This window comes from Rana temporaria, chromosome 10, assembly GCF_905171775.1.
Source record: "Rana temporaria chromosome 10, aRanTem1.1, whole genome shotgun sequence".
In the NCBI taxonomy this organism is placed as follows: Eukaryota; Metazoa; Chordata; class Amphibia; order Anura; family Ranidae; genus Rana; species Rana temporaria.
In genome coordinates, this window is record NC_053498.1 from 148,217,425 (window position 1) to 148,243,938 (window position 26,514).

General features: G+C 44.6%; 1 protein-coding gene across 1 annotated transcript in view; it reads left to right on the forward strand.

The window, feature by feature from the left end:
• LOC120915752 (uromodulin-like) overlaps positions 1-25,897 on the forward strand; it is a 59,380-nt gene extending 33,483 nt beyond the window's left edge. Inside the window, exons 4-11 of the mRNA XM_040326525.1 lie at positions 231-341; positions 3,546-3,760; positions 5,174-5,328; positions 9,438-9,674; positions 11,579-11,738; positions 18,687-18,759; positions 21,987-22,022; positions 25,454-25,897. Of these exons, the coding sequence (XP_040182459.1) occupies positions 231-341; positions 3,546-3,760; positions 5,174-5,328; positions 9,438-9,674; positions 11,579-11,738; positions 18,687-18,759; positions 21,987-22,022; positions 25,454-25,518 (1,052 nt within the window). The 3' untranslated portion in view covers positions 25,519-25,897. The remainder of the gene's footprint in view (positions 1-230; positions 342-3,545; positions 3,761-5,173; positions 5,329-9,437; positions 9,675-11,578; positions 11,739-18,686; positions 18,760-21,986; positions 22,023-25,453) is intronic.
• Positions 25,898-26,514: the final 617 nt, after the last annotated feature.

A 26,514-nucleotide genomic window follows, 5' to 3' on the forward strand; every position in this document is an offset into this window, starting at 1 on the left:
ATTGTAACACTTTTAAAACAAGTTTGTATTTTGTAACATTTGGATACAAGTTGTAGAAGTTTGACACAAATTGGATTGTTGTTAAACACTTCGAAACAAACCGGAGATTATCGCTGATTTATTTGAAATATTTTGATCCTTGTGTTACATTGTATTTTAATTTGATATCTGTTTAGACCTCCACACAGGAACACGGGATGTACTTTAATGTTTGTTTTCTGTCTCTCCAGCGGCTGCGTCTCAACCTTGTACAAATGAACCCTGTGCTACTGACGAGTTTTGTAACAGTACTACTAGTACTGCCTGCCAGTGCAATAAAACACTCTATTCATTCACACGAGGTATGGTGTTCTATAATATAATTGTCACAATGGGCCTCGTGCCATTTAAAAGCAAATATTACATTCATGAAATGAAATGCACTTATATGAATAGACCGTAGGTGGTCCATGTAACACAAATATGAAAGAGTGGGAAAGTGTAATGGCCCGTTCACACCCGGCTGTTAAATGCTCCACAATGGAGCGCTCCGGAGTGAATGAGCCCCCGCCACCCCCAGGCTTGCCCCACATTTGATTGGTGGATAGTACAGGTATAATCTGACCGTCTGTAGGCTGACTGTCACATAAACATGTACACTTGGATTGCTGTGGGTAATATGGAAGCAGGAGTAGAAATCGTAGCAAAACCCCACTGATATTGACTTATCTTGTTCCCAATGGAACAATCAATGTTTGCATCGAGATTTGGGGCTTAGTGAAGCCTGTATAGGTGAAATCCGGAAAAAAAAGTAATTGGTTTTTATAGGACTTCTGTTTACTCCCCATACAAGACTTTCTGAATCAGAGCTTCATGGAACCATATGGTTCCTCCAGAAGTTCCCATGTGTTCCATTGAATCATATGGTTCCTCTAGAGGTTCCTATGGGTTCCATGCAACCATAGGGTTCCTCCAGAGTTTCCTATGGGTTCAATGGGACAATAGAGTTCCTCCAGAGGTTCCTAGGGGTTCCATGGAACCATAGGTTTCCTCCAGAGTTTCCTATGAGTTCAATGGGACAATAGAGTTCCTCCAGAGGTTCCTAGGGGTTCCATGGAACCATAGGGTTCCTCCAGAGGTTCCTAGGGGTTCCATGGAACCATAGGGTTCCTCCAGAGGTTCCTAGTGGTTCCATGGAACCATAGGGTTCCTCCAGAGGTTCCTTAAGGTTCCATGGAACCATAGGGTTCCTCCAGAGGTTCCTAGGGGTTCCATGGAACTATAGGGTTACTCCAGAGGTTCCTAGGGGTTCCATGGAACTATAGGGTTATACCAGAGGTTCCTAGGGGTTCCATGGAACTATAGGGTTATACCAGAGGTTCCTAGGGGTTTACTGTGCTTCAGTTTGTGAATGAACAGGAAGCCACCCAGCACAGAGCACTTCCAATTCATTCACCGCAGCTGATGCTTCAGAGAAAGGCATGTGTGTTTGAGCTTTGGGGTGCACACCCCTAATACAATAGGCTGCACACTCCTATGCTGCCTATGTAAGGGGACATTACAATGACCACTAATGCGAGGGGGCACTACACTGATCATCAATGTAAGGGGACACTACACTGATCATCAATGTAAGGGGGCACTACACTGATCATCAATGTAAGGGGACACTACACTGATCATCAATGTAAGGGGGACACTACACTGATCATCAATGTAAGGGGACACTACACTGATCATCAATGTAAGGGGGACACTACACTGATCATCAATGTAAGGGGGACACTACACTGATCATCAATGTAAGGGGACACTACACTGATCATCAATGTAAGGGGGACACTACACTGATCATCAATGTAAGGGGACACTACACTGATCATCAATGTAAGGGGGACACTACACTGATCATCAATGTAAGGGGACACTACACTGATCATCAATGTAAGGGGGACACTACACTGATCATCAATGTAAGGGGGGGCTACACTGATCATCAATGTAAGGGGGGGCTACACTGATCATCAATGTAAGGGGGACACTACACTGATCATCAATGTAAGGGGACACTACACTGATCACCAATGTAAGGGGGACACTACACTGATCATCAATGTAAGGGGACACTACACTGATCATCAATGTAAGGGGACACTACACTGATCATCAATGTAAGGGGGACACTACACTGATCATCAATGTAAGGGGGGGCACTACACTGATCACCAATGTAAGGGGGACACTACACTGATCATCAATGTAAGGGGGACACTACACTGATCATCAATGTAAGGGGGACACTACACTGATCATCAATGTAAGGGGGACACTACACTGATCATCAATGTAAGGGGACACTACACTGATCATCAATGTAAGGGGGACACTACACTGATCATCAATGTAAGGGGGACACTACACTGATCATCAATGTAAGGGGACACTACACTGATCATCAATGTAAGGGGGACACTACACTGATCATCAATGTAAGGGGGACACTACACTGATCATCAATGTAAGGGGGACACTACACTGATCATCAATGTAAGGGGACACTACACTGATCATCAATGTAAGGGGGACACTACACTGATCATCAATGTAAGGGGACACTACACTGATCATCAATGTAAGGGGGACACTACACTGATCATCAATGTAAGGGGACACTACACTGATCATCAATGTAAGGGGACACTACACTGATCATCAATGTAAGGGGACACTACACTGATCATCAATGTAAGGGGACACTACACTGATCACCAATGTAAGGGGGACACTACACTGATCATCAATGTAAGGGGACACTACACTGATCATCAATGTAAGGGGGACACTACACTGATCATCAATGTAAGGGGGACACTACACTGATCATCAATGTAAGGGGGGCACTACACTGATCATCAATGTAAGGGGGGCACTACACTGATCATCAATGTAAGGGGACACTACACTGATCATCAATGTAAGGGGACACTACACTGATCATCAATGTAAGGGGGACACTACACTGATCATCAATGTAAGGGGGACACTACACTGATCATCAATGTAAGGGGACACTACACTGATCATCAATGTAAGGGGGACACTACACTGATCATCAATGTAAGGGGGACACTACACTGATCATCAATGTAAGGGGGACACTACACTGATCATCAATGTAAGGGGACACTACACTGATCATCAATGTAAGGGGGGACACTACACTGATCATCAATGTAAGGGGGACACTACACTGATCATCAATGTAAGGGGGCACTACACTGATCATCAATGTAAGGGGGACACTACACTGATCATCAATGTAAGGGGGACACTACACTGATCATCAATGTAAAATGGCATTACATTGACCACCAAATGTAGACTGGAAGTTTAATTGGAATTTAACATTTTGACTCTATGGTAGCTTTCTCCCCAGTTCCTGCTCACTCTTGCCTCCCTGAAGTGTGAGTATATATAGAAAACCCCTATAGTGTATAATGTACATCAATCACATCACCGTCACCTTCTCATCTCAGAAGTCCTAAATGAATTGACTCTTTTTTCAGGAAAATCTCCATCTCCAATTCTTAATTGTACCGGAGCAAAGTTCAATATACAAGTGTCAAAATGTTGGTTGGAAGCAAACGGTTATAATACGTCTGATATCAGGCTGAACGGCACCAACTCTGGTTGTTTCGCAGCAAGAGAGATTGTGAATGGAGAATCGGAGATGACCATTCATTTCCCAGTGACAAGTCCTCTCTGTAACACGGTTCCTGTGGTAAGTTCTCCTGACACCGTCTGACTGTTTGTTATACAAGAGAAATAATAACAGATACAAGTCAGTATAACCCTTTCTCCGGGTCCTCCAAGTCTGCCCCATTCTCTGAACTTTCCTGGTTGTAGATGAAATAGTGAGGGAAAGGGAAGTGATTGGCTCCTGCAGCAGTCTTTGAGGGAGGGAGCAGGGGCGTGGCTTGTGGGGTGCTTTGTGTTTAGAAAGACGCACACAGCCCCAGCTGAGGGCGCACATACATGGATGTCTCTTCAGCAGGTGGCTCGTTAAAGGAGGCACCCAGGGGCGAACTGACCATTGAGTCACTCTGGCACTGCCCGAGGGCCCCAAGCCACTAGGGGGCCCCATCAGGGTTGCCAGGCTCAGTAAAACCAGGGACAGTATGTAAAAATCTATGTTTTTTTTACATCTGTCCCTGATATGTCCGAAGCCGACATGCATTTGATGTCCCGCCTCTGCACTGCCTCCTGGCGTGGTGGCCATCTGTAAGCCCAGGGGCCCCATAATCTTCTATTGCCCGGGGGCCCCATGAGTTGTCAGTCCGCCCCTGGAGACACCTACAAACAGGAGCTGAACTCCGGGTAGATATAAAAGAGACAAATAACACAGCTTTGTATTCATTTTCATACATTTTTTTAAATACAAGTAGTTTAAGTACCTCGATGTGATTTGGGTTGAGCCTCGAGAAGTCCCGGTACCACTCAGGCCGGGAGAAAGAGAATAACTCCAGTTATTTCATGTGCTGACAAAGAGAGAACAGAGTGACAGAGAGAGGAACTCATCAGTCCTCTGCTCCTTCTTGTGCTGTCCAGTCACAGGCTGGGTGTGGGGGGGGGGGTCCAAGAGGACCTGGGCTCAGAGAAAATTGGTTGAATGGTATTGGCCTTCAGAGTGAGCACATCAAATGGCAAAAAAAAAAAAAATACTCTAGAGGAAATCTCGGCATCAGTGGCGGCTGGTGCTCAAAATTTTTGGGGGGGCGCAAACGTAAAAAAACAGAAAAAAATTGCAGCCTCACTGTGCTCATCAAATGCAGCCACTGTGGCATCAATTGTCACCACTGTACCATGCCATCAAACGCAGCCGCTGTGCCATCAGCTGACAGCTGATCACGTGGTAAGGGGTCGAGTTCGACGCTTTACTCTGATTTGTGATCAGCCGAATCTCAGAGACTCGCTGATTACAGAGCGCGCCGCGTGCGCCCTGCAGGGGGCGCGCAGGCTGCTCGAGCACGGGAGAACGTCTAGGGACGCCCTCCCGGCAATTCAGGTCAGCGCTGTGGCAGTCTTTCGGCCATAGCACTGTAGTGGTTAATAGTAACTCTTTGGTAATGTACTGATTACTGTGTGGAGGTTTTCTCACCCGGTCTAATGACTTCTGTGCTTCTTCTCTCTACAGCCAAATACGACCCATGTCACCTACAGTAACCAGCTGTATATTTTTGCCAAGACGGATCCAATCCAAACAACAAATGACGCCGTCATGAATTTTTCCTGCTCCTACCCTCTGAATATCAATGTCACTCTCAATGTGACACTTCACCCAGTAATCGGGTAATTATTATTACATAAAACATAAACGCCCATACTGTTTAAAAGTAATACACGGTCTCCCCCTACTCTGCGCGTGCTCAGTCGCTCTCTAATTTTCAGCACTGCACCCTAAAATCAGAGGCCCAGATTCAAGAAGCACTTGCGCCCGCGCAACCATAGTTGCGCGGCGCAAGTGCTTACTTGCTCCGGTGTAACGAGTGCTCCTGATTCAGGAACCTCGTTACACCGACTGCAGCCTAAGATATGACAGACATAAGCCTCCTTATGCCTTCACATCCCAGGCTGCATTCTTGCGTTGGCCGCTAGGGGGCGCGGCCTTTGTGATCGGCGTGTAGTATGCAAATTGCATACTACCACCGATTCACAAAAGTTGTGCGGGCCCTGCGTACGCAAGGTACGGAGTTTCCGTACGGCGCCTTTAGCATAAGGTTGCTCCTGCTAATAGCAGGCGCAGCCAATGCCAAAGCATAGCTGCGCCTCCCGCCCGTGAAATTTAAATTTCACGTCGTTTACGTAAGTGAACCGTGAATGGCGCTGGACGCCATTCACGTTCACTTAGAAGCAAATGACGTCCTTGCGACGTCATTTGCCGAAATGCACGTCGGGAAAGTTTCCCGACGGAGCATGCGTTGTTAGCTCGGCGCGGGAGCGCGCCTAATTTAAATGATTCCCGCCCCCGGCGGGATCATTTACATTAGGCGCCCTTACGCAGGGCTAATTAGCATAGCGCCCGCGCAATTTACGGAGCTACTGCTCCGTGAATCGCTGGGCAAATGGAAATATTTGCGTGGGCGCAGAGAAAAATCTTTGCTCTTTGCCCACGCAAATATTGCTCCATTCTACTTGAATCTGGGCCAGAGTCACTAAAAGGCTGATCTGTCTAAAGATGTACTGCTGCTCAGGGGCTCTGGGCTTCAGCAAAATGGCAGCCTCCAGAAAGACAAAGGCAATTTACAGCACAGACTAATTTTGGCACCATAATTATTATAGGGGCTGTAAAGCTTAATATGCATTAACCGCTTCCAGACCGCCGCATGTAGATATACGTCGGCAGAATGGCACGTACAGGCACATTGGCGTACCTGTACGTCCCTGCCTAGACGTGAGTCGGGGGTCTGATCGGGACCCCCCGCCCCCCGCTACATGCGGCGGTCGGATACCCGCGGGGAGCGATCCAGGATGACGGCGCGGCTATTCGTTTATAGCCGCTCCGTCGCGATCGCTCCCCAGAGCTGAAGAACGGGGAGAGTCGTATGTAAACACAGCTTCCCCGTACTTCACTGTGGCGGCTGCATCGATCGAGTGATCCCTTTTATTAGGGAGACTCGATCGATGACGTCAGTCCTACAGCCACACCCCCCTACAGTTGTAAACACACACTAGGTGAACACTAAATCCTACAGCGCCCCCTGTGGTTAACTCCCAAACTGCAATTGTCATTTTCACAATAATCAGTGCAATTTAAATGCATTTTTTGCTGTGAAAATGACAATGGTCCCAAAAATGTGTCAAAATTGTCCGAAGTGTCCGCCATAATGTCGCAGTCACGAAAAAAATCGCTGATCGCCGCCATTAGTAGTAAAAAATAAATAAATAATAAAACTATCCCCTATTTTGTAAACGCTATAAATTTTGCGCAAACCAAAATCGATAAACGCTTATTGCGATTTTTTTTACCAAAAATAGGTAGAAGAATACGTATCGGCCTAAACTATATTTATTATAGCAAAAAGTAAATAATATTTTTTTCAAAATTGTTGCTCTATTTTTGTTTATAGCGCAAAAAATAATAACCGCAGAGGTGATCAAATACCACCAAAAGAAAGCTCTATTTGTGGGGAAAAAAAGGACGCCAATTTTGTTTGGAAAACATGTCGCACGACCGCGCAATTGTCTGTTAAAGCGACGCAGTGCCGAATTGTAAAAACCCCTCGGGTCATTTAGCAGCATATTGGTCTGGTCCTTAAGTGGTTAAGGTGAAAAAACACCTTGCACTCTCGGGCCCCCCAGCCCCCCCGTTTTACTTACTTGAGCCACGAAACTCCGTGGGCGCGATTCCCTCAATGGTTTCTCCTCAGGCTCTTCATTGGAGATTGATAGCAGCGCAGTCAATGGCTCCCGCTGCTGTCAATCAAAGAAATGACACGGCGCGCCAGGGGCGGGGCCGAGTGATAAAGTCGGCGGCTATGGCCTGGCTTATCCAAAGCAGTGCACATTTTTGCCAGCACACCACAGATCTTCAAAAAACATCCAAAGGTTCTTTTGAAGAATGATGACATCACAGTGGAAAAAATGCAACGTTTCAGAGCCACACAGGACCCCTTCATCAGTCCTGTCATCACATACCTGACAAAGGGGTCCTGCATGTCTCTGGAATGTTGTACCTTTTCCACCGTGATGAATGTGCGATCTCCATTACGAACGCTAGTTTTACCAGAACGACCGTGTTATGCCGCGTACACACGGTCGTTTTTCTGCATGAAAAAAACTGTTGTTTTTAAAAACGTCATTTAAAATGATGGTGTGTGGGCTTCACATCATTTTTTTGGCTTCTGAAAAACGACGACCCAATTTTTTTCCCGAACATGCTGCATTTTTTAACGCCGTTTTAAACGATGTCGTTTTTCGGGTTGTACAAAATGATCGCGTGTGGGCTAAAACGACGTTTTAAACCCGCGCATGCTCAGAAGCAAGTTATGAGACGGGAGCGCTCGTTCTGGTAAAACTACCGTTCCTAATGGAGATCGCACATTCATCACGCTGTAACAGACAGAAAAGCGCAAATCGTCTTTTACTAACACGGAATCAGCTAAAGCAGCCCCAAGGGTGGCGTCATTCCGAATGGAACTTCCCCTTCAGAGTGCCGTCGTACGTGTTGTACGTCACCGCGCTTTGTTCATCATTTTTAAAAAAACGATGGTGTGTGGGCAACGTCGTTTTTAATGATGAAGTTGGAAAAACGTCGTTTTTTGGACATGATGGAAAATTGTCATTTTTTTTCATGCCGAAAAATGATCGTGTGCGTAAAAGTCGGAGCCAGCTGTCAATCAGGCAGCCAGGTGGATCCCAACAATGGCCCAGATTCAAGAAGCACTTGCGCCCGCGCAACCATAGGTTACGCAGCGCAAGTGCTTACTTGCTCCGGTGTAACGAGTTCTCCTGATTCAGGAACCTCGTTACACCGACTGTAGGCTAAAATCTGCGCGGCATAAGGCTCTTATGCCTCGCAGATTTTAGGCTGCATTCTTGCGGGGGCCGCTAGGGGGCGCTCCCATTGTGTATCAGCGTGTAGTATGCAAATTGCATACTACCAACTGATTCACAAGCTTGCGCGGGCCCCGCGCAAGCCAGGTACGGAGTTTCCGTACGGCTACTTTTAGCGCAAGGCTGCCCCTTCTAATAGTAGGGGCAGCCAATGCTAAAGTATAGCCGGCCTTCCCGCGCCGTGAAATTTGAATTTCACGGCGTTTGCGTAAGTGAAACGTGAATGGCGCTGGACGCCATTCACGTTCACTTAGAAGCAAATGACGTCCTTGCGACGTCATTTGCCGCAATGCACGTCGGGAAAGTTTCCCGATGGAGCATGCGCTGTATGCTCGGCGCGGGAACGCCTAAAATGATCCCGGGGGGCGGGATCATTTAACTTGCGCGCGCTTACGCCGCCCTGCTCCCCCGCAAATATCGCGCAATTCTACTTGAATCTGGGCCAATATTGTCACGATTCTTCTAGAGCCTGGAGTCGCTCTGCCATGTCATCTGGCAATAGCCCGCTATCAGCTGACTTGGGGTCACAGGAGAGCAAAAGTAAGTGCACCCCATCACCCACAAAAGAAGTATGGGCAAAAAAAAAATTGGGCTCTTTTAAATTGCCTCAATTGGTCTGATTCATAAGCAACTTCATTTTAAACCTTTTTGATGCATTTGAAATTGTATATCAGCTTCACCTCCCCCACCAGTATACACAGAGCTGGAGAAGATTTCTGATAGGTTTCCTCTTATTTTATCCTCAGTGCAAAATATCTCAGTTCTGTATAATAACATAGATGTATGGCCACATACCTACAAGGGTTTCTAGGTAGGTGACCTTCTCTTGTGTGTTTATTTTCCAGGAGCACAGTGATATCCGGCCCTTCAGGAAATGGAAGTTATGTAGCCGTAATGCTGGCCTATAAAGACGAGTTTATTACCCCTCTCTCCGACTCCGTCACCCTGAAAGTAGAAGATACCGTCTACATCTCAGTGCAAGTACCAGATCTGGATGTAAACGCCTTCAAACTCAAAGTGGTGAATATTTATGCCTCTGCTACCGAATTAGGCGTCCCAAAGTACTATCTTCTTCAGAACGGGTAAGTACACAGTGCGCTGGGTTACCAATGCTTTGTACACATAGAGGTTGGTTTATTAAAAGCAAATACACTGCACTGCAGTTGTGCTAGATCTCAGGGGGAGCTCTGCTGACCTCTAGGTCCATAAAAACATAAATGAGTGAGTTTGGGGTGGAGGAACGTGACTGGCCTGCACAGAGTCCTGACCTCAACACCTTTTGGGATGAATTAGAGCGGAGACTGCGAGCCAGACCTTCACATCCAACATCAGTGCCCGACCTCACAAATGCGCTTCTGGAAGAACGGTCAAACATTCCCATAGACACCCTCCTAGACCTTGTGGGCGGCCTTTTCAGAAGAGGTGAAGCTGTTATAGCTGCAAAGGGCGGGGCCAACTCAATACTGAACCCTCCGGACTAAGACTGGGGTGCCATTAACCACTTAAGGACCACCTAACGCCAAATGGAACGTCTGGGCACAATCACGTAAGGGTACGTCCCCTTTAAGTGCCCAGCCGGCGCGTGCCTGCGACCCGATACGAAGCTCCATGACCATGACCGCGGGACCCGAAGACCCGATCGCCGCCGGTGTCCCGCGATCGGTCACCGGAGCTGAAGAACGGGGAGAGCCGTGTGTAAACAAACCTTCCCCGTTCTTCTCTGTGGCAATGTCACTGATCGTCTGTTCCCTGATATAGGGATACAGTAAACAGTGCATTTTTATAGCACTTTTCGCTGTGAAAATTACAATGGTCCCAAAAATGTTTCAAAAGTGTCCGAAGTGTCCGCCATAATGTCGCCGTCACGAAAAAAAAACACTGATCGCCGCCATTAGAAGTAAAAAAAATTTTTTTTTTATTAAAATGCAATAAAACTATCCCCTATTTTGTAAATGCTGTAAATTTTGCACAAACCAATCGATAAACGCTTATTGCGATATTTTTTTTTACCAAAAATAGGTAGAAGAATACGTATCGGCCTAAACTGAGGGAAAAAGTATTTTTTTTATATATTTTTGGGGGATATTTATTATGGTAAAAAGTAAAAAATATAGATTTTTTTTTCAAAATTGTCGCTCTATTTTTGTTTATAGCGCAAAAAATAAAAACCGCAGAGGTGATCAAATACCACCAAAAGAAAGCTCTATTTGTGGGAAAAAAAGGACGCTAATTTTGTTTGGGAGCCACGTCGCACGACCGCGCAATTGTCCGTTAAAGCGACGCAGTGCCGGAATGCAAATAGGGGCAAGGTCCTTTAGCTGCATAATGGTCCGGGTCTTAAGTGGTTAAAGATCATGGGGAAGATCCACATACATACGCTGCGCCCGGCGCAGATGACAGATACGCTACACCGCTGTAACTTACTTTGATTCGGTTTGAATCCTCAACGAATTCGCGCCATAAGTTACGGAGGTGTAGTGTATCTCTCGCGGCGTAAGGGCGGGTAGGGGGCGTGTTTCATTTAAATGAAGCACGTCCCCTCGCCGAACGAACTGCGCATGCCCCGTCCGTCAAAACTCCCAGGGTGCATCGCTCCAAATGACGTCGCTAGGACGTCTTTGTTTTGGACGTGTACGTAAATGGCGTCCAGCCCCATTCACGGACGAATTACGCAAACAACGTAAAATTTTCAGAATTATACACGGGAACGACGGCCATACTTAACATTGAGTATGCCACCAGATAGCAGTAGATACGCCGGCGTAATCCTTTTGTGGATCTGCCCCCATGTGTATGTAAAGGCAGGCGTCCCAATACTTTTGGTAATATAGTGTATATATAATATATATATATATATATATATATATATATATATTATAACGAACACACGCCATATATTGTTCAGCTCTAATAGTATGTACCAGTATTGTGTTCTCATCATTAGATTACAGTAACTGAAAACTAATGAAAGGTTTTCTGTATCCAGGTGCCCAGCCAAAGATGTATCTGCTGACCAGCTATCAGTGGTGAGCAATGGATATGCCACTGAATCTCGGTTTGCCATGAAGGTCTTCAAGATTGCCAGTTCTGACAACGTCTATCTCTATGCCGATCTTGCACTCTGCACAGCTGCTGATTGTAACTCGGTAAGACTCACCACCATACACATAGAGGGTGTTCTGTGATTTCTGTGCCTGTATATGCGGTCAGGGATTCTTTAGCCATATGGGCAAACAGTCATCTGCCCAATTGACCCCACTGGTCCAAGGGGCCCCAGGCACTCTCTTGCCCCGGATGAGCTGCCACTAGCCTGAGGGTGTCAGGTTTGGAGGTTAGGAAAAGCATTTGGTTAAAACCTTAGTGGTCCAGTAATGAAGTATGTATAGCAATCCCCCTTTCCTCCTGGTGACCAGACCTCAGTGGCCTGGCCGTATGTAATAGAGGGGTCTCAAGGATTCCCCAATTAACCCCGAGACTCCAATGAAGTATTGTGGGCAGGGAGGACTATACCGGTACTTGATAATTAGGTTCAAAAGCCTGAATAATTCATGTTTGCGAAAGTATTTATTAACAAATAAACATTGAAAACAAGGATAAAAATACAAAACATAAAAACATTACAAAAAATACAAACTTGACCACAATCAGGTCACCGGTTGTGCAATCCCCATTTAGCAGACGGGGTAAATGTCGGTGAGACAATTGAAATCATGAGACCATTAGTCTCGAGTCTCGACTAGTTTCGCTTTCGCTTCGTCAGGAGACGGTCTAGAGGCACAAGGTCTCTTGTTCCCAGAGAGAGGGTCCCAGTTGAACGATAGGTGCGTATGAACTATGACCAAGTCTAATGAAACAGACCTGTGTGCCCGATAGGGCCTTCAAAAGTTAAAGGGGTAGTGGTGGGTCCCAGGACATAAAGGTCCTGTAAACCAAGGAATGCTCACAGTAGTGGCCAGGTAAAGAGGGCCAAGGCAGGAGGCTGGTAATATATCAGTTACCAGTCAGTGGGGATAACCATCAGGTGAGCTTTTAGTTGTTTGGGATATGTGTATGTCCTGGGACCTGGCTCCAGTGCCGTATGTACACACAATTATCCAGGACCGGGTCAAGGGGTGGGCAGAAGGTGAAGCTGCCTTGGGCGCAGTAGTTTATTGCAGGAATGTGGGCACCCTGACCCTAACCCCAAGGGAAGGGAGGGGCGAAGTTTGGCATCTTTGCCCTGGGCACTGGATGGTCTTGTGTAAAGTGAAAAATTCCGCGCCTGAATAATAAATTATAAACAATATAAGCTGCTCCTCACAAACAATGAAAATTGTACATATGTGAAAATAGAAAATAGAGGGCGCTACGCCCATACAAATATTTGTATAGTGCCGTGAACCAATCCAAATAGAATTGGCAATTAATTAACAATCCCTGGTAAATAATTCAATAAAAAATAAATATATATATAAAGTCCCATATATTGCAGACAGCACTGCACATTCAGAAACAAACAGCGTGAAAGTTCCAATGTGATCAATGTGAATATATAAATCCCAAAAAATAGAGGAAATTGTTGCAGTCCACTATGTTCGTTGTGATTTTCTTTAAAAGGAGAGAAAGTGCCACCACCGCTCTATATAACTTCAATTCCACCCAAGGTGCTTGATATTAAATTGCTCTTACCAGAGCTAGTTGACCAGTTTAATGAAAAAGTGGTCAAACTAGCTTTTGCAGGATTGTGCCTGCGCACATAGGGATATGGACAACCAATAGACAGATCCAGGAGCTCCACATGGGATACGTTATGCAAGAGAAGAAAGCCAGGAAAGCCAATAGCGTAATAACGTTTATTAAAAGTATTAAAAACACATAAAAACAGCCAAATGGCCTCTTACTTCCAAGGGTGCCCACCCGGCACTGAGGCTGCGGACTTGTCACCGCCAATCTGCGGTTTCAATTGTGGGATTCGGAAAGGGGGGAGGAAGCCGCCGCTGTCTCACCACCAATGGATCCTTACCGACACTCCACAGCGCAGGGGGGACGTCACGTGACCAGGTCTGCCTCCGACGTACGTTTCGTTATCCTAACGTCATCAGGGGGGCGTACCTGGTCACTAAAGCATCATGGTATATGTAAGGAAGTTGGTTACTTTCTTGGATGGATCGGGTTTCCATCACTGCACAAGATGCAAGGCCTGTAGAACTACACGCAATCCTGGTGATAAAAAGAAAAAAACGGAGTTCAGATCGAATGTGACGGGGGAATCGTTTAAAATCAAACCCCTGATCACATGTGGATCTGATCACGTCACATACGTGATCGAATGCCCATGCAAATTGCAGTACGTGGGAAGAACTACACGCCAATTAAAGATCCGTATTAATGAACATCTAAAGAATATTAAAAACAGTTTTCCTAACCACAGTGTGTCTAAACATTTCGCCAGCCATCATGCTAGTAATCCTAGTCTCTGTACCTTTTATGGCATAGACAAAATTGATAGAAATTGGCGAGGCACACACATGCTGAGGAGTGTTTCTCAAAACGAAATGAAATGGGTACACAAACTACGTACCATGCAACCATCAGGATTAAACGTTGAACTTGATCTCAACTGTTTTTTGACTGATGACTAACCCTAAATTTTCCTGTCAAATGTACTTCGAGAATTTTATAGAACCAAATTCTCTGTTCTATCACTTTATATCCAATATATATTTTTACAATGTTGAAACTAAATGTTTCCTAATTTTTGTTATTTTTTTCATTTTTTATACACATCTGTAATATTCATATATTTATCCGGAATATGTGATCATTTTATATCACTTTTCCCAGTTTGGAATTACTCTTATCTTTATTTTTATTTTTATGGTCAAATTTGGATTTATAGTGGGATGCTGGATATAAGATGCACCTCCAGAGGGAGTCAAGGGAAGTCTCTTTGTTTGGGTCTTTCCTTTTCTCTATAATTTCGTGTACTGATTTTTCTTGTTGTTAATGTCCATATCTATGGTCGAGTAGAACTTATATATTATCTCTTGCCTTATATAGGCTATGATATATTCAAAAATTTTTTGATTAATCTATTGAGAGAATTTTTATTCCATTTGAAATATTCTAAAGACTGTGCACGTCCGGAGGGATGCGAGAGGAGCGGCTCAGTTAGGACCTTGCCCTTTCCGTGCTGTTTTTTGGATTTAAATTGCGGGGCTATATAAGTTTACACGTAAAATATACCTTTACTTATAGAATCCCAAATGTAGAACCTGTCTATATGTGTACTGTATACCTGTGAATGCGATCGCGGCACCGAGGCTGAATTTAAAATTGAATTTGTTTTCGACCAATGACCGGCTCGCATTAGACTACATATACCATGATGCTTTAGTGACCAGGTACGCCCCCCTGATGACGTTAGGATAACGAAACGTACGTCGGAGGCAGACCTGGTCACGTGACGTCCCCCCTGCGCTGTGGAGTGTCGGTAAGGATCCATTGGTGGTGAGACAGCGGCGGCTTCCTCCCCCCTTTCCGAATCCCACAATTGAAACCGCAGATTGGCGGTGACAAGTCCGCAGCCTCAGTGCCGGGTGGGCACCCTTGGAAGTAAGAGGCCATTTGGCTGTTTTTATGTGTTTTTAATACTTTTAATAAACGTTATTACGCTATTGGCTTTCCTGGCTTTCTTCTCTTGCATAACGTATCCCATGTGGAGCTCCTGGATCTGTCTATTGGTTGTCCATATCCCTATGTGCGCAGGCACAATCCTGCAAAAGCTAGTTTGACCACTTTTTCATTAAACTGGTCAACTAGCTCTGGTAAGAGCAATTTAATATCAAGCACCTTGGGTGGAATTGAAGTTATATAGAGCGGTGGTGGCACTTTCTCTCCTTTTAAAGAAAATCACAACGAACATAGTGGACTGCAACAATTTCCTCTATTTTTTGGGATTTATATATTCACATTGATCACATTGGAACTTTCACGCTGTTTGTTTCTGAATGTGCAGCGCTGTCTGCAATATATGGGACTTTATATATATATTTATTTTTTATTGAATTATTTACCAGGGATTGTTAATTAATTGCCAATTCTATTTGGATTGGTTCACGGCACTATACAAATATTTGTATGGGCGTAGCGCCCTCTATTTTCTATTTTCACACTGGATGGTCTTGTTGAGTGAGTGAGTGAGTGAGTGAGAAACTTATATAGCGCAACACATGCCAACTGAATCGCCTCTGCAATTGTCTTAATGTCTTCTGAGTAATGAGGGGCCACCAGAGTTCTTACACAATAAGAATAGTGGGTATTACATGAAAGTCTACATGCCCATTCACTGAGACCTGAGGTCTGCTAAAGTGGGACATTTGTCATTAGGACATTAGGCTTCATTCCCTCTTATGTGCTTTTGGGTACAGTGCATTGTAGGTACATTGGGACAGATTCACGTACAGCCGCGCAAAATTGTGCGGGCGTAGCGTAGTGGTGACTAAAATCATATGTTGGCTTCTGATATTGAGATACCACCACCAGAATTCACAGTTCTGCCCCTCTGCTGCAGCCATAACATAGGCTAGGGATGAGCTTGGGTTTGGCCTAAATCCAAGCCCATCCCTAACATAGACTATTGATGGTGTCATGCGTGTCCCTAACACAGACTATTGATGGTGTCATGTGTGTCCCTAACAAAGACTATTGATGGTGTCATGTGTGTCCCTAACAAAGACTATTGATGGTATCATGTGTGTCCCTAACAAAGACTATTGATGGTGTCATGCGTGTCCCTAACAAAGACCATTGATGGTGTCATGTGTGTCCCTAACAAAGACTATTGATGGTGTCATGCGTGTCCCTAACAAAGACTATTGATGATGTCATGCGTGTCCCTAACAAAGACTATTGATGGTGTCATGCGTGTCCCTAACAAAGACTATTGATGGTGTCATGCGTGTTCCTAACATAAACTATTGATGGTGTCATGTGTGTCCCTAACAAAGACCATTGATGGTGTCATGTGTGTCCCTAACAAAGACTATTGATGGTGTCATGTGTGTCCCTAACAAAGACTATTGATGGTGTCATGTGTGTCCCTAACAAAGACCATTGATGGTGTCATGTGTGTCCCTAACAAAGACTATTGATGGTGTCATGCGTGTCCCTAACAAAGACTATTGATGGTGTCATGCGTGTCCCTAACAAAGACTATTGATGGTGTCATGTGTGTCCCTAACAAAGACCATTGATGGTGTCATGTGTGTCCCTAACAAAGACTATTGATGGTGTCATGCGTGTCCCTAACAAAGACCATTGATGGTGTCATGTGTGTCCCTAACAAAGACTATTGATGGTGTCATGCGTGTTCCTAACATAGACTATTGATGGTGTCATGTGTGTCCCTAACAAAGACCATTGATGGTGTCATGTGTGTCCCTAACAAAGACTATTGATGGTGTCATGCGTGTCCCTAACAAAGACTATTGATGGTGTCATGTGTGTCCCTAACATAGACTTTTGATGGTGTCATGCGTGTCCCTAACAAAGACCATTGATGGTGTCACGCATGTCCCTTACAAAGACTATTGATGGCGTCATGTGGGTCCCTAACAAAGACCATTGATGGTGTCATGTGTGTCCCTAACAAAGACTATTGATGGTGTCATGCGTGTTCCTAACATAGACTATTGATGGTGTCATGTGTGTCCCTAACAAAGACCATTGATGGTGTCATGTGTGTCCCTAACAAAGACTATTGATGGTGTCATGCGTGTCCCTAACAAAGACTATTGATGGTGTCATGTGTGTCCCTAACATAGACTTTTGATGGTGTCATGCGTGTCCCTAACAAAGACCATTGATGGTGTCACGCATGTCCCTTACAAAGACTATTGATGGCGTCATGTGGGTCCCTAACATAGACTATTGATGGTCTCATGTGTGTCCCTAACATACAAAAGAAAAAGGTGAGAAGAGAGCCTCATCTGCAGTAATTACTAGGGACCATGCAGCTTATAGATAAGGGAACTTTATTACACAAAAATATCAAATGGTAATACAAAAACCATTATGGGATTTTTATTCAGTGTTTTCCCGTTTTCACATTTTTCTTTTGTATGCTTGGTTGATTATCAGGATCACACCTGATTGAGGTGAGTCAGCTATTCGAGGGACGCTGTGTTTGCTCTCATACGGAGACTTCCCAGCCCATACACCCCAGTGAGCTACTGGCTATCCCCCTGCCCCCCCCCCCATTCCTAACATAGACAACTGATGGTGTCATGCTGCCCCCATACTGTGTAGAATAGATTAGGTGATTGGGGAATATGGCTTCGAGAGACTGAAACCAATGTGGAGGGGGAAATGCAAATTATTCCAGGGAAGTCTCACCATTGGAGTGATGAAAGAATCTAGGGTGCCCGCATTCTCCACCGTTTCCTTTGTGGGGATAACACAGATAGAGGAACATGAAGCGATACAATGTAGAATAAATAGGTGATTGAGGAATATGGCTTCGAGAGACTGAAACCAATGTGGAGGGGGAAATGCAAATTATTCCAGGGAAGTCTCACCATTGGAGTGATGAAAGAATCTAGGGTGCCCGCATTCTCCACCGTTTGCATTGTGGGGATAACACAGATAGAGGAACATGAAGTGATACAATGTAGAATAAATAGGTGATTGAGGAATATGGCTTCGAGAGACTGAAACTAATGTGGAGGAGAAATGCTAATTATTCCAGGGAAGTCTCACCATAGGAGTGATGAAAGAATCTAGGGTGCCCGCATTCTCCACCGTTTCCTTTGTGGGGATAACACAGATAGAGGAACATGAAGTGGACCTCTAACAAAGACAATTGATGGTGTTATGCTCATCCCTAACATAGACAATTGATGGTGTTATGCTGCTCTGATACAATGTAGAATAAATAGGTTGTTGGGAAATTAGGGGGGAAATGCAAACTATTGTGGGGATAACACAGATAGAGGAACATGAAGGAGACATTGTGACTTTAGCATAACTGGGGTGTTTCTTGGATACAATTTGCAGTTCCTTCATTAATTTTACTCGTCTGGAATTTCTGTTGAATTTCTTTTATTTCCTTACAGACCTGCACCTCTCGATCCGTATCACGTGATTCCCCGGACATTGCAGGAAGGGTCAGCATCTATTTGAATGCAGGTAAGTCATCTCACGGTCACAGTTTTGTTATAGTCATTTTTTTGTGTTTTTTCAGTCACATAAATTAAATCCCAACTCCAGACAAAACATTTTTTTTGTGTTGGATAATGTGGGGAAAAGTTTAAAGCTTCTGAAATTTTTTAACTGCTGTCTTTGTTCCATGTGGGGGGGGGGGCATATCCCTCACTTCCTGTTCTGTTTGACTCCTGTCACCTGACCAGGAAGTAAGGAGAAATCTCCCAGATGGGGACAAAGCCGTAAAAACCTGCAGAGGTTCTTTCAAAATATTTTATTTTCAAAAAGCATAAAGTATATCATAAGACATTACAATACATGAATAGTTCATCCTGGAGGATGATGATGTAGTAATGATATTAATATCCTATAGAATAATAAGAGGAAGAAAGGATCATAACATTAAATATTCTGAAAGTTACTTTTAAGACTAGGCTATGTCCAGGGGCGGACTGACCATTGAGTTACTTGGGCACTGCCCGAGGGCCCCATGCCACTAGGGGGCCCCATCAGGGTTGCCAGGCTCAGTAAAACCAGGGACAAAATGTAAAAAATATGTTTTTTTTTTACATCTGTCCCTGATATGTCCGAAACCGGCATGCTTTTTATGTGAAAATCCCGAGATTTTAGCTGCCCTGCCTCTGCACTGCCTCCTGGCGTGGTGGCCATCTATAAGCCCAGGGGCCCCATAATCTTCTATTGCCAGGGGGCCCCATGAGTTGTCAGTCCGCCCCTGGATATGTCTAGGAGGTCTCTTTAAACCGGCCTTTCAGAGAGCGAAGATCATCATCTCTCCATGGCACTAGGGTGACCACATTCCCAAACGGCCATTCAGGGACCCCCTTTCCCAAAAATCAGCTTGTGCTGTAATGAATCTACCCAGAAGAACTGATCACGCCCCCAAAAAAGACAGCCGCATCGCCCACCTTACTCACTGACAGCACTTGTCCTGACTGGCTGAGACCCGTTTTACCTTGTTCCACCGCTGGCTTTACACTGCCCTGCTGTGATTAGACACAAGACGCGGGATTTATGATTTCTCCAATCACAAGCAGGGGGCGGGGATTGTGCCTCTCCGGACATTCCCGGCCAGGACAAGTACTGTCAGTGAGTGTAACGGTCACCACCGTTTACGATATTCCCATTCCATCAACCACGACAGCTTATCCGACAATCTACAATCCAGCAGACACGATCCATATGGATTTCCCCAGAACAAACTAGACATACGCTCTGTTCTCTGGTTTCAAAATGTATGAATGAACCCTTTTAATGGTATCTTAGCTTTCTTATATACAGTACAAGCATGTTACAGTTAATCACAGGGAGACACACTCCACCCACACATCACACAATGGGGGGGGCTTCAATACACCTTCTCTTAGACAATGACATTCAGTTGAGTTAATTATTAGTCATTATCCAGACAGCCTGTCTCCGCATACAGCTTGACAAGTCACATTCCACATCACCACAGTAGCAGACTTAGTTAGCATCTCACAATGGAATGTCTAGGAGCAGACACAATTAACACCTCAAAAGCATGTGTCCCCCCCATTGAATGAAAACACTCCATTTGAAATCAGACTTTAACAACTTGTAATATTCCAAGATATCCTGCAAAACATGAATTATCAGTTATCAGTCACCCTATGCCCAAAAGGGGCACAGGGTGACCCTAGACCCAAGAGTCATTAGTGACGCTGGCACAGGAGTACCCCCCATCCTTCCAAAGTCTCTGGTTGTCACTAGTGTTGCTCACGAATATTCGTATTGCGAATATTCGGCTCGAATATGGCATATTCGAGTATTCGCGAATATCTCGAATTTCGCGGCCAATATTCGCTATTCCGAATATAAAAAAAAATTGCGAAATTTCGCTAATGCGAATTTATTGCGAACATTTTGCGAATTTTTTTTTTTTTTTTTTCTGATTGGCTGATAGGGCAGAGAAAGTATTCTCGAATATTCGGAAATCGAATATTCTGAATATTTTATCAAAAAAAAATGTTGTGAAATATTTTGACAACTGTGGTAGGAGAACTTTGATTGGCTCTGATGCAAAAGAAGGGCGGAGAAAGTATTCGCGAATATTCGGAAATCGAATATTGGTGATATTTTATCGAAATTTCGCTAATGCGAATGCGAAATTGATTGCGAGATTTTGACAACTCTGATTGGCTCTGATGCAAAAAAAGGGTGGAGAAAGTATTCGCGAATATTCGATTTCCGAATATTCGCAAATACTTTCTCCACCCTTCTTTTGCATCAGAGCCAATCAGAGTTCTCCTACCACAGTTGTCAAAATATTTCACAACATTTTTTTTTTGATAAAATATTCCGAATATTTAATTTCCGAATATTCAAGAATACTTTCTCCGCCCTTCTTTTGCATCAGAGCCAATCAGAAAAAAAAAATATTCGCAAAATGTTCGCAATAAATTAGCGAAATTTCGCAATTTTTTTTTTTTTTAAATATCACGAATATTCGATTTTAGCGAATATTTCACGAATATTCGGCTATATATTCGTGATATATCGCGAAATCGAATATGGCGTATTCCGCTCAACACTAGTTGTCACGGGTCATTCCGTTACAGTGAGTAAAGCGGCCTTTTTTGGGGGCAACAGATAGAGGGATGGGGGGGGGGGCGGCTGTGTCAGCTTCATTCTGGGACACTGTATTGTCCTGGAATGAAGGTTCCCAGAACCTGGGACAGACCTGTAAAATGTGGGACTGTCCCGGGCAATCCAGGACACGTGGTGACCCTACGTGGCACCCCTATAGGAATCATGCTGTGTCCGAAGAGGGAATCTCCAGTCTCTTTCATGGACTTATGATGTAGCCCCCATAGCCTCTCATCCCGAAAGATATAACACTGAATAAACAGGATTATAACTCGTCTTATTTATAACTTTACTATCTAATAATATTAGATAAAAAAAAAGGAAATTATGTTTCCAACCCTTCACCATTCTACCACAATGTTTGCTCCATGTGACCCGTATATATTTACCAGATCAATAAGGGAGCAAATTGCCCATTGTTGGGGTTTATTATCCAAGCTTACAAAAGGGTTAACTTCTATGGTGATCACTACACAATTATCTCAGCCTACAGTGACTGTGAATATCATACGATATATCCAGAAGAATGAGTATCAGTCCGGTTGAGATCTCCAATTAACAGATACTTTTCTCTTTATTTCCAGCTGATACCAGTTATGTGGATACCAGTTCTGCCAGCGGTAAGTAATCTCTAACATTGAGAATTTTAATGGTTTAAAGTGATGTAGCTAAACATGTTCAACCCCTTAAAGCGGAGGTTCACCCTAAAAATAAACTTCTTTTCAATGGTTTCCTTGTAATCCCCCTTCCTGCCCAGACCAATTTTTAGTTTTCAGCGCTGTTGCACTTTGAATGACAATTGCGCAGTCATGCAACACTGTACCCAAATGAAATCTTTGGGCCAGATTCATCAAGAGATACGACGGCGGATCTCCTGATCCGCCGTCGTATCTGTGAGAGCCGACGGTCGGATCTGTGAGATCCCACGGTCGGATCTATGCGACTGATTCATAAGAATCAGTTCCGCATAGATCTCCCTTAGATCCGACAGGTGTAAGTGACATACACCAGTCGAATCTTAGGCTGCAATCTCCCGCCGGCCGCTAGGTGTCCTCGCTTTTTTTTACGCGTCGCATATGCAAATGAGGAGAACCGCCGATTCAAGTCCGTACGCCCGCCCGTCGCTTTTTTTTAACGTCGTTTGCGTTCGGCTTTTTCCGGCGGATAGTTACCCCTGCTATATGAGGGGTAGCTAATGTTAAGTATGGCCGTCGTTCCCGCGCCGAGATTCAAATTTTTACGTCATTTGCGTAAGTCGATTGGGAAAACCGATGGCCGCAATTGACGTACCCGCCGCTAACAATGACGTCCTAGCGGGAACGCGCCTGATTTGAATTGTACACTCCCCCTAGCCGCGGAATTTGCATTCCGCCGGGGGGAGTTACGATCCGACGGTGCAATTTGCGAGGTAAGTGCTTGATGAATACTGCACTAGCCTCGCTAAATTGCACCGGCGGATCGTAAAACACGTAGATCTAGCGGATCTAAAGATCCGCTGATCTACATGAATCTGGCCCTTTATGTTTTTTCCCCCACAAATAGAGCTTTCTTTTGGTGGTATTTGATCATCTCTGCGCTTTTTATTTTTTGCGCTAAAAAACAAAAGAAGAGCGACGATTTTTTCCTCAGTTTGGGCCCATACGTATTCTTCTACATATTTTTGGTAAAAAAAAAAAAAAATCGCAATAAGTGTATATTGATTGGTTTGCGCAAAAGTTATAGCGTCTACAAAATAAGGGATAGATTTATGGCATTTTTATTTATTATTTTTTTTTACTAGTAATGGCGGCGATCTGCGATTTTTAGTGTGACCGTGATATTGCGGCGGACACATCGGACACATTTGACACGTTTTTGGGACCATTCACATTTACACAGCGATTAATGCTATAAAACTGCACTGGTTACTGTGTAAATGTTACTGGCAGGGAAGGGGTTAACACTAGGGGGCGCTGAAGGGGTTAATATGTTCCTTGGGAGTGATTCTAACTCTAGGGAGAGGGAAGACCGATCTGTGTTCCAGTGTTCTGGAAACACACATCGGTCTCCTCACCTCTGACAGGAGGCGGATCTGTGTGTTTACACTCAATCATTACACACACAGATCCGCCTCCTGTCAGATCCGCCTCCTGCCGTGTTTGCCGGCAATCGCGGGTGCCTGGCGGACATCGCGACCGCCAGGCACGCGCACTGAGTCGCGAGCCGGTGCACGGCCGCGATGTTTTGCGAGCCTAGCAGCCGCGATGCCCGTGACGTCATATGACGTCCAGGGGCGGACTGACCATTGAGGCACATCTGTCCCTGATATGTCCGAAAACCAACATGCTTTTGATGTGAAAATCCCGAGATTTTAGCTGCCCAGCCTCTGCACTGCCTCCTGGCGTGGTGGCCATCTGTAAGCCCAGGGGCCCCATAATCTTCTATTGCCCGGGGGCCCCATGAGTTGTCAGTCCGCCCCTGATGACGTCCACTCTGAAGAACAGACAGTTCCTGCCGACGTCATATTATTATGGCTCGGTAGGGAACTGGTTAAATAAAACTTAAAAAAAAAATCTTGCCTGTAATATGGTGTTACTAGGCAGATTTCCTAATCTCCCTAGTTCCTGGACCGCAGTGGGTCTTCTGTCCTTTCTTAAGCCGAGATGCTTCCTGGGAAATGAGTGTCATCATTTCCCAGGAGTCTGTGCGCTTTACTCCGCCAAAAAATCTACGAGAGCCGTTCTACTGCGCATGCGCGAGATCGAGAGGTGCATGCTGGTTACCGTTACTATGTGCGAACGGAGCGGTGGCTGCCTGCTGATGCTGAGATTTAGTTGCTTGATGCAGAGCGAAGAGAGTAGGAACACCAGTGGCCGGGTGCCCTAGGCATCAGTGCGCCCTAGGCGGCTGCCTAGTTTGCCTAGTGGTACCACCGGCCCTGAATACACTCTTCTCTGTGGTCAATCCGGCTGGATGTGGTGCCATTTTCATGGGATAATCCTTGTGTTCAAAAGTGTTGCTCACGAATATTCGTATTGCGAATATTCGGCTTGAATATGGCATATTCGAGTATTCGCGATATATTTTGAATTTCGCGGTGAATATTCGCTATTCCGAATATTCAAATGTTTTCAATTTTATTTTTAGAACAGATCACATCCTAGAGATCTCCATCGACGTCTAAAAGCATTGCTGGTATGCTTAGAGACCTTGGGCCGAGTAACTGAAGCGATCATTTTATCTTGCCGAAAAATCGCAATGCGATTATTCGGCAATCGGAATATCGCGCGATTATTTTCTCCGCCCTTCTTTTGCATCAGAGCCAATCAGAGTGCTCCTACCGCAGTTGTCGAAATTCCGCAATAAATATCGCATTCGCATTTTGCGAAATTTCGATAAAATATCAGGAATATTCGATTTCATAATGAGCCAATCAGAGTGCTCCTACCGCAGTTGTCGAAATTCCGCAATAAATATCACATTCGCATTTTGCGAAATTTCGATAAAATATCACGAATATTCTGAGCCAATCAGAGGGCTCCTACCGCAGTTGTCGAAATTCCGCAATCAATTTTGCATTCGCATTTTGCGAAATTTCGATAAAATATCACGAATATTCTGAGCCAATCAGAGTGCTCCTACCGCAGTTGTCGAAATTTCGCAATTATTTTCGCATTCGCAATAGCGAAATTTCGCAAACATTTCATTTCGATAAAATATCACGAATATTCGAATTTAGCGAATATTTCTCGAATATTCGGCTATATATTCGTGATATATCGCGAAATCGAATATGGCGTATTCTGCTCAACACTAGTGTTCAATAATTTGCTTTGTTATGGCTGTCTGTGTCTTTGTAGCCAATGTTCCCTCTAAATCTCTCGCTATGCAAAAATTCTAAATTAAAATTCTGGTTGGACATTCACTTTAAATTCTCACAATGTCACAATCTGGTATAAAAGTTGTCTGATCATCAGATTGCAGCTACAATGATAACTTAGAACTGAACAGAAGATCTTCCATAGGAAGATGAAGCGGCTCCATTCCTAATATCTCCTGTGTGTTGTTCCAGGTTTCTCCATGCCTTGGACTTTGTCTGCTCTGATCTTCTCCTGCATCTTGATGAAACTGATGTAATCCCTCCGAGAACCGACCATCCCGACACCATGAGACTTTGTCATATCGTCGCCCCCAATGCTCTCAGCAGAGAGAAGTTATGAAGGAATCTTGTATCTAATTCTTTTTCTGTGGACGGTGTTGGCTGCATCATATATAACGCTTCCTAAGATCACCTTCGGGGTGTCCCGATTATCTCTCATTGTTTACAGTGCTGATATTCTGATTTTATGGCTTAGAGGCTCCTGCTTTATACCCGACCTATTTATTGTGTGTTGTATATATTGTACGGTAAGAATGGTTAATGAAGTAGACTATATATCGTTATTTTGTATCCCTGGAGACACCCTGTACTTTTTACTGTTCTTTTACATCTAATAAACTGCAAAGTAAAGTAATTCAAAGTGTTTCTTTGCATTTTTATTCAGTCACTGCAGGTGCCACGGTCAGGGAAAATTGCCTCCTAAGGTATAGATAAAATAAATAATTAAATATATTGCCATGGGCGTCCGCTCCATAGGGCAAGGGGGGTCATTTGCCCCCCCCTGGAATCGCCAGAGAGAGCCAGGAGCAGGGCCGAACTGGCCCTGGGGCAGATTTAAGCGGGGACTGCAGCGCTCCCCTACCGTCTAGTTGTCCCTTATTTAGAGTGCCTGTCCCTCTTCTGGAATCAAATCCATTTGTCCCTCATTCCAAAAGGTTCCTCTTTTAGACCTGAAATAAATATACTGTCAATATAGTGTAGTGTTTCAGTCAAGGGAAAGGGGTGCTGTGTAATGTAAAGGGGTCCAGTGGTACAGGGTGCTGTGTAATGTAAAGGGGTCCAGTGGTGCAGGGTGCTGTGTTATGTAAAGGGATCCAGTAAGGCCGGACTGACCACTCATGGGGCCCCCGGGCAATAGAAGACTATGGGGCCCCTGGGCTTACAGATGGCCACCAAGCCAGGAGGCAGTGCAGAGGCGGTGCAGCTAAAATCTCGGGATTTTCACATCAGAAGCATGTCGGTTTCGGACATAT